Raw genomic sequence first — 7,127 nt, forward strand, 5'->3', positions numbered from 1 at the left:
TTATTATTATTATTATTATTATTATTATTATATTATTATTATTATTATTATTATTATTCATGTATTTGGCTAAATAAAACATGAAAATTCTTGCGAGTGACCTGATCATTACCACAACTTAATCCTGGGGGTAATTTGTATATACTAACGTTTTACCTCATTCATTTTCTCTGTTATATACATCACAAGGTTAATGTACGGTCCTATTACATTAGTTTAAATTTACTGAAAAAGTGGTATTTGATTGAATAAACTGAACTGTAACCTTGTATACTAGAGTTGTAAGTTTGTATTTATTCAACGTTGCCAGGTCACATTTGGTTTAAGCATAATAAGCAAACCAACCGTAGAGGTGCCCTAAATTAAAAACCAACCAAAAGGAATTGGGAGACCAACACGATCTGGATTTAGTAAACAAATATAACACAAAGAAAAGATGTAGAGGTGGCTCTGCTGCGGCTGGAATGGACCATAAATACCCTGTAACTATCTGATCTTACTATGCAAACCTGGTTAAAGAATGTACTTGGGAGTTGTGTATACATGTGCCCCCTAAATTTAAAATTGAATGACATATCTAATAGTAGCTTTGTTTTTCGGGATTTAGAGCAACTCCAATAAACTCCTAACTAAACTTTTAAGTTAAAATTAGCTTTATAGCCCGTGCAAATGCACGAGTATGTTTTACGGCGTGTGAATTAATGTTATTTTGATTATAATTATCGACTGATATATTCATGTTGTTTCAGGATGGATCGATTAACTAAATATCTTTATTTATGAAATTGAGATCGATGTCTTACTTAACGTGTTTTTTCTCAAAATGAACTGAATATGCGGAAATGAAATCAAATATACGATCAAAATATAATACAAATGAAAGCACACATATCTCATTAAAATAATTACAACTCATAAGAATGAAATATTGCGGAGTTAATTAAAGAGTTATTATAGTTGTTTACATGGTACAATTAGTGATACAAAATATAATGAATATGAGGTAATCTTACTTTCCACATTAGAAAATGTAATGATTGGATATGAAAGCCGACACATTAAATATAATATTGTACAATTGACAATATAAATACATTTTTCAATATACATCATTTTTATGATAAATATATTAATAGATAGGTCAGTAATCAATGGTAATGAAAATTGAAAAATGGACTAAATTGGTTGAACTACTGATTTATGATTTATTTAAAATCGAAAATTTATCGAAATGCTAAATCGAAATAATATCGAACATATTTTTATATTCTTTTTAAAATATATAAGTAAAATAATTATATTTGAAATGTGTAAAATTGCATTTGTACATCCATACTAAGTTATAACATTATTTTGTGTGCATTATTTATTAAAATAATAAGAGTCTTGATCATCTTTACGCATCTCTCTTCTTCTTCCCTTATCTTTTCAGCTTCTATTCGGCAGCCGTCTGATTTCTTCATTTAAAATCGTCATTCTTCACCAATTCGATGCTGAGTATATTTCTTATTCCTTTCCTTCTCTTCATAGCTTCAAACCGTGTGTTTGATTCGTCAAATTTTGACCGGAAAAATTGCCGATTTTGATCAAAAATGGCAAAAATGTTGTATGCTCCGATTTTACTCAATAGATTGTTTGGTTGTCTTGTAGCAATTTATCGACGAAATTTTTGATTTCCATACCACTGCAGTAATCTTATAATTCTTTTACTTCTCCTTTTGAAAAAACTTTAAATTGGTTAATGTAAGAAAAAATGATTCACCTTACTATTGTAAAATATACTTGATATTTTAATATTTATTATATATATTCAAAATCTCCAAACCAGTCTTAGTTTATATTCGATTTGGTCATATAATAAGAATCTCAACTTTATTATAAACCCCCCTCATAACCCACTCTTTTATTAATATACAAAGAGAATATCTATTATATTTCTTGAATTTAATACTTGATACACTAACATTGTCATTTTCAGATTAGCTAACAGGTTAAATTTATTTGCTGAAAATAAATTTATTTTATATAAAGTCTTAAAAAAAATAAGAATTTAGTATATATACAGGCAAATATTATTTAAATTTAGATATATAACTATAGGTTGTTAATATTCAATGATAAATGGTAACATATATAAAATTATTAATAGATAGGTGTAATTAATATATGTTATTAAATATAGCAATTATTTTTATTTATTAATAAGGAGTAATAATGATTTAAGTGTAATTAATACATGGTATTAAATTTGACAATTATTTGTATATATTATTGAGGGTTAAATTATTAATTTGGAATAAATTGTCTCACTCAACCCCTTATTTGCTCTATTATATATAATAGATTTGAGGAGGATGTAATAAAAATTCACTCCAACAAACTCCTAAACCTTCCTCAAAAATGTAGGATCCCTTCTATCCTCTTCATTTTTAGGAGTCTCTCTCATCTCTCTATATCATATTTTTTATTAATATATATATATATATATATCTTCCTTTCAACTTTCTCCCAATTTAAAATTACTTTCTTAAAACATTGATGTACATTTAATAATAAAAAATAACTTAAGAGGCATAGATAAAGATGTTGTTGGAGATTATTAGTAATTTTTGTATCTTAAATCATTAGGATGCAATAAATTATACTATTTTTAGTAAAAAATTTAAGAGCTGGTTGGAGTGGTTCTTAAGCTCTTATTTGATGAGTATGGCAATTCATTTTAATATAGTTGGCAGATGTACGGAAATAGAACTTCTCTTATTGCACTGTTATATTTACTCACCTCAGCGTTACTTGACCTCGTCCTGGAGGGTTAATCACAATTCACACTTAGGGTTAATCACACTTACCTGTCAAGTTCTGAAATCTTAACATTTTTTTAAAAAAAACTAGAGAGATACAGAGATAGCGTTAAACAAAACAACTTTATGTAATATATGGTCTTTGACACAGTGATCAAAATGATGTGGAACCTTGAGTGTTTGTTATATATGGTACCCCATATGTCTCAACAATCAGAATCAAATGAAGATGCATACAACAAAACAGCCTGATTAACATACTACTAACTCCAATTAAACAATAACTGTTTAATATGATTAATGAATTATGTGTACCAGAGTTGACAAATCATTAAAATATAGCCTGATGATAACATATTTATTGGAAACTAATTTGTTAATCCTCCTAGTCTCAAGCTGTGCCTACAAGTTAGTTCATATCATCCCTTGCCATGTGAAGACTCAAAACACAATTATTATAATATACTAGTATTGTAGTCGGCACAGATTTGAGTTCTAAGTTAACCCTTTAATTACTTCATAATTTCTTTTTAATGAACACTTATGTAAACCGTCTTAAATAGTATAGAGTTAATCAACAATGGATTACTAGAGTTGTATGAAATCAATCTGTACATGGTTTGCAAAACATTCAATACTAAACCTAGTGAAGTTGATGAAAAGTAATTAGTCAACTAAAGCTTAAACATACAATTAGTCAATTGTAAGTTTTAGTTTAACATTAAGCTTGACCATGATTAATATCTTGATAAATGATCAAGTCACCGCCCAATAACCTTCCTCTAATAGGCTACTACTACTAAATAAGTAGTAATTTAATTGGTTGCAGAGAGTTTGATAAAGATGAAACACAAGGAATAATAATATTAACAAATAGTTGACATCCATGACCATGGGGGCTGTACCAAATGCCTATAAATAACTTGATCCACCCTCTTCTCAATACAAACCACTTGTTCTTGTGTATTACAAACATAAACACCCACTTTTCTTAACTAAAATGGCTATTCCTGTGATTGATTTCTCCAAGCTCAGTGGGGAAGACAGAGCCAAAACATTGGCATTAATCCACAATGGCTGCGAAGAATGGGGTTTTTTTCAGGTACTACACATCATAATTTAAACCATATCTACATACATTGTCACATGCATATTGAACTTCATATATACAATTACTACAAAATTATTATGCTCAAAATGGAAGTTGAGGAATAGCATTGTACGTATTTGTTGAATAGTATATAATCCAGTCGAGTATTTCCTCTGGTTCCTATGACACCTTAAAGTTTTAGATGCGGTAGTTACTTAATAATAATATTGACATACTTGAGGTTTACATTGGATTATAGCCTACAATTACTATTCATGTTGTGCTGGTTGCTAACACAATGTTTTGTAAAATGCAGTTGGTGAACCATGGGATTTCAGAGGAGCTCCTGGAGAGAGTGAAGAAGGTGAGCTCTGAATTTTATAAGCTGGAAAGAGAAGAAAATTTCAAAACCTCGACCACGGTCAACTTGTTGAATGAGCTGGTGGAAAAGAACAACCGCGACAAGGTGGATACTGTCGACTGGGAGGATGTTTATCTTCTTTCAGATAACAATGAGTGGCCATCAAAGACTCCCGGATTTAGGTGAGCATACAGGATCTTTAATTTTTGTAGAGAAAGTTTACTATATATACCTAGGAGCTTTATGGTAAACCATATGCAAGTATTATATGATACCTCTTACGAAAACTAACTTTGAATTTAAATGAACAAACAGAGAAACCATGGCAGAATACAGAGCTCAACTGAAGAAACTGGCACTCAAGCTTATGGAAGTGATGGACGAAAACTTGGGCTTGCCAAAAGGATACATGAACAAGGCCTTTAACGGAGGAGGAGGAGAAGAAGAAACTGCATATTTTGGCACCAAAGTGAGCCATTATCCTCCTTGTCCACAACCTGAGATGGTTAATGGCCTACGGGCTCACACGGATGCAGGAGGAGTGATCTTACTATTTCAAGACGATCAAGTGAATGGTCTTCAAATCCTCAAAGACGGTGAATGGATAGATGTTCAACCAATAAAAAATTCTATAGTCATCAACACTGGTGATCAAATCGAAGTGTTGAGCAATGGAAGATACAAGAGTGTTTGGCACAGAGTTTTGGCATTGCCGGATGGAAATAGAAGATCTGTTGCCTCATTTTACAATCCATCTTATAAAGCAACCATTGCTCCTGCACAACAACTTGTTGAAAAATCAAACAAAGAGGTGAATCAAGATTACCCGGAGTTTGTTTTCGGTGATTACATGTGTGTTTACACTGAACAAAAGTTCCTCCCTAAAGAACCAAGGTTTCAAGCTGTGAAACCTACAGTTTTATCACCTTGTCACTGACAAGGCTTGTTGCTCTGTGTCTGGTATGGCTTGTTTGCCAAAACTCATACATCATAATTTTTTCCACTTAAAAGTCAAGGGGGAAAAAAAGGTTTCTTGTATTGTATTTGTTTCATTATCTTTCTTTTGCATGCTGTAATATTATTAGTTTTTATTTTTCTTTTGCATGATGTAATATAAGTTTGTTAATTACGTAAGATGCCATTACTGAAGTTCACTTCAACTCGTAGTTTGTAGTATATTTTGTTCAACTGAAAAAGATCCTGAGAATCACATTCTAACTGTGATCTCAGAATCACACATAAGGGACTTTTTTATCCTAATATATTAAAATTTTCCGGAAATACTGAATAAGACACTGTCAATTATGATTATGAACATTTTATATTCAGTTTTATCCTATAAATAATTACCGATCTTTATTGATTGCAGATATTCATTATCTTAAAATAAATATCTGGGACTTTTGTTTAACTTAATTTATCTGATGTAAACTCGTCTGTTTAACTTTTTTCAATCCCCTATCTTACAACCAAATTGGCCACATTTTAATTAATAATTTTTTTATCCTTATAATTCAGAAATTAAACATATTTTTTACGATAATTTGATATAATATACATTTATTACAATGTATATGTTATTCAAACACCTAGAGCAATATTTCAATATAATAACTAAATTGATGATAATATTATAATTATGTACTACAGTAACAGTAGTATACAATCACATTCTTTGATTAACTAATAATACAACTACTATTACCATGTAAGCTATATGTAAAATATTGTAAAATACTCGCTATATTATAAACACTAACTATGAAGATATGTAGCTGCTTGAAGGTGTGTATTGCTTCATTCCGAAGAAGGCTCTTTATAGCCAAAATAAGGAACAAATGAATTTAATGCAATGTAAAAATTTCAAGTCTAAGCCTAACCTTACTATTTAATATTTGACAATAACAATCAATTTACAACACTCCCCTTTGATTGTTATTTTGAAATAGATCATAAATTGCCTCGTTAAAACCTTGTAAAAAAAAACCCTATGGGATAAAAATTTTGACGAAGGAAAAAGTGTACAATCTCCCCTTGGGAAAACAAATCATTCTCCGAAGTTTTGTTGTAACAAATCCTTGAGCCAACGCATTCCAATGTTATGTCGTAACTTCCCAAATGTTGAATTCGGTAATGATTTCGTGAATAAATCAGCAAAGTTGTCACATGACCGAATTTGTTGTATATCAATTTCACCATTTTTTTGAAACTCATGAGTGTAGAAGAATTTTGGTGAAATGTGCTTCATCCTATCTCCTTTGATATATCATTTCTTGAGTTGATCAATGCATGCAGTGTTATTCTCGAACATAATGGTAGGACTTTTAGTGATGTCTGGTAATCCACATGATTCCAGAATATTCTTGATGATAGATCGCAACCAAACACATTCTCTACTGGCTTCATGAATTGCAATGAGTTCTGAGTGATTTGTTGAGGTTACCACTGTAGTTTGTTTCGTAGATTTCCAGGAAATTGTTGTACCGCAATATGTAAACACATATCCAGTTTGTGATTTACCAAAATGAAGATCTGACAAATATCCAGCATCTGCATATCCAATCAACTGAGATGTCGAGTTTTTCGGGAAAAATAATCCAAAGTCTGTTGTTCCACGAAGATAACGAAATATATGCTTGATCTCATTCCAATGTCTGTCCATCGGAGCAGAGCTAAATCTAGCCAATAAATTCACAGCAAATGCAATATATGGCCTTGTATTATTTGCAAGATACATAAGTGCACCAATTGCACCTAGATATGGGATTTCAGGACCAAGAACCTCTTCATCATCTTCTCGTGGTCGAAATGGATCTTTATCAGGCTCTAAAGATCTAACTACCATTGGAGTAGTCAATGGATGAGATTTATCCAT

General features: G+C 30.8%; 2 protein-coding genes across 2 annotated transcripts; one reads left to right on the plus strand and one right to left on the minus strand.

The window, feature by feature from the left end:
- Window positions 1–3,676: 3,676 nt before the first annotated feature.
- LOC141712872 (1-aminocyclopropane-1-carboxylate oxidase 5-like) lies at window positions 3,677–5,343 on the plus strand. The gene is made up of 3 exons (XM_074515976.1): window positions 3,677–3,903; window positions 4,208–4,434; window positions 4,568–5,343. Exons 1-3 carry the CDS (start codon window positions 3,802–3,804, stop codon window positions 5,187–5,189), a joined length of 951 nt encoding a protein of 316 aa, XP_074372077.1. The 5' UTR covers window positions 3,677–3,801; the 3' UTR covers window positions 5,190–5,343.
- Window positions 5,344–6,518: 1,175 nt separating this feature from the next.
- LOC141714658 (secreted RxLR effector protein 161-like) lies at window positions 6,519–7,127 on the minus strand. The gene has a single exon (XM_074518163.1). It carries the CDS (start codon window positions 7,125–7,127, stop codon window positions 6,519–6,521), a length of 609 nt encoding a protein of 202 aa, XP_074374264.1.

The sequence above is a fragment of the Apium graveolens genome, chromosome 3 (assembly GCF_009905375.1).
Source record: "Apium graveolens cultivar Ventura chromosome 3, ASM990537v1, whole genome shotgun sequence".
Taxonomy (NCBI): Eukaryota; Viridiplantae; Streptophyta; class Magnoliopsida; order Apiales; family Apiaceae; genus Apium; species Apium graveolens.

Coding starts and splice junctions, on each gene's coding strand:
- LOC141712872 (XM_074515976.1), top strand. CDS start 3,802: ATGGCTATTCCTGTGATTGATTTCTCCAAGCTCAGTGGGGAAGACAGA. Junction 3,904..4,207: donor AAGAATGGGGTTTTTTTCAG/GTACTACACATC, acceptor TGTAAAATGCAG/TTGGTGAACCATGGGATTTC. Junction 4,435..4,567: donor TCAAAGACTCCCGGATTTAG/GTGAGCATACAG, acceptor ATGAACAAACAG/AGAAACCATGGCAGAATACA.
- LOC141714658 (XM_074518163.1), bottom strand. CDS start 7,127: ATGGATAAATCTCATCCATTGACTACTCCAATGGTAGTTAGATCTTTA.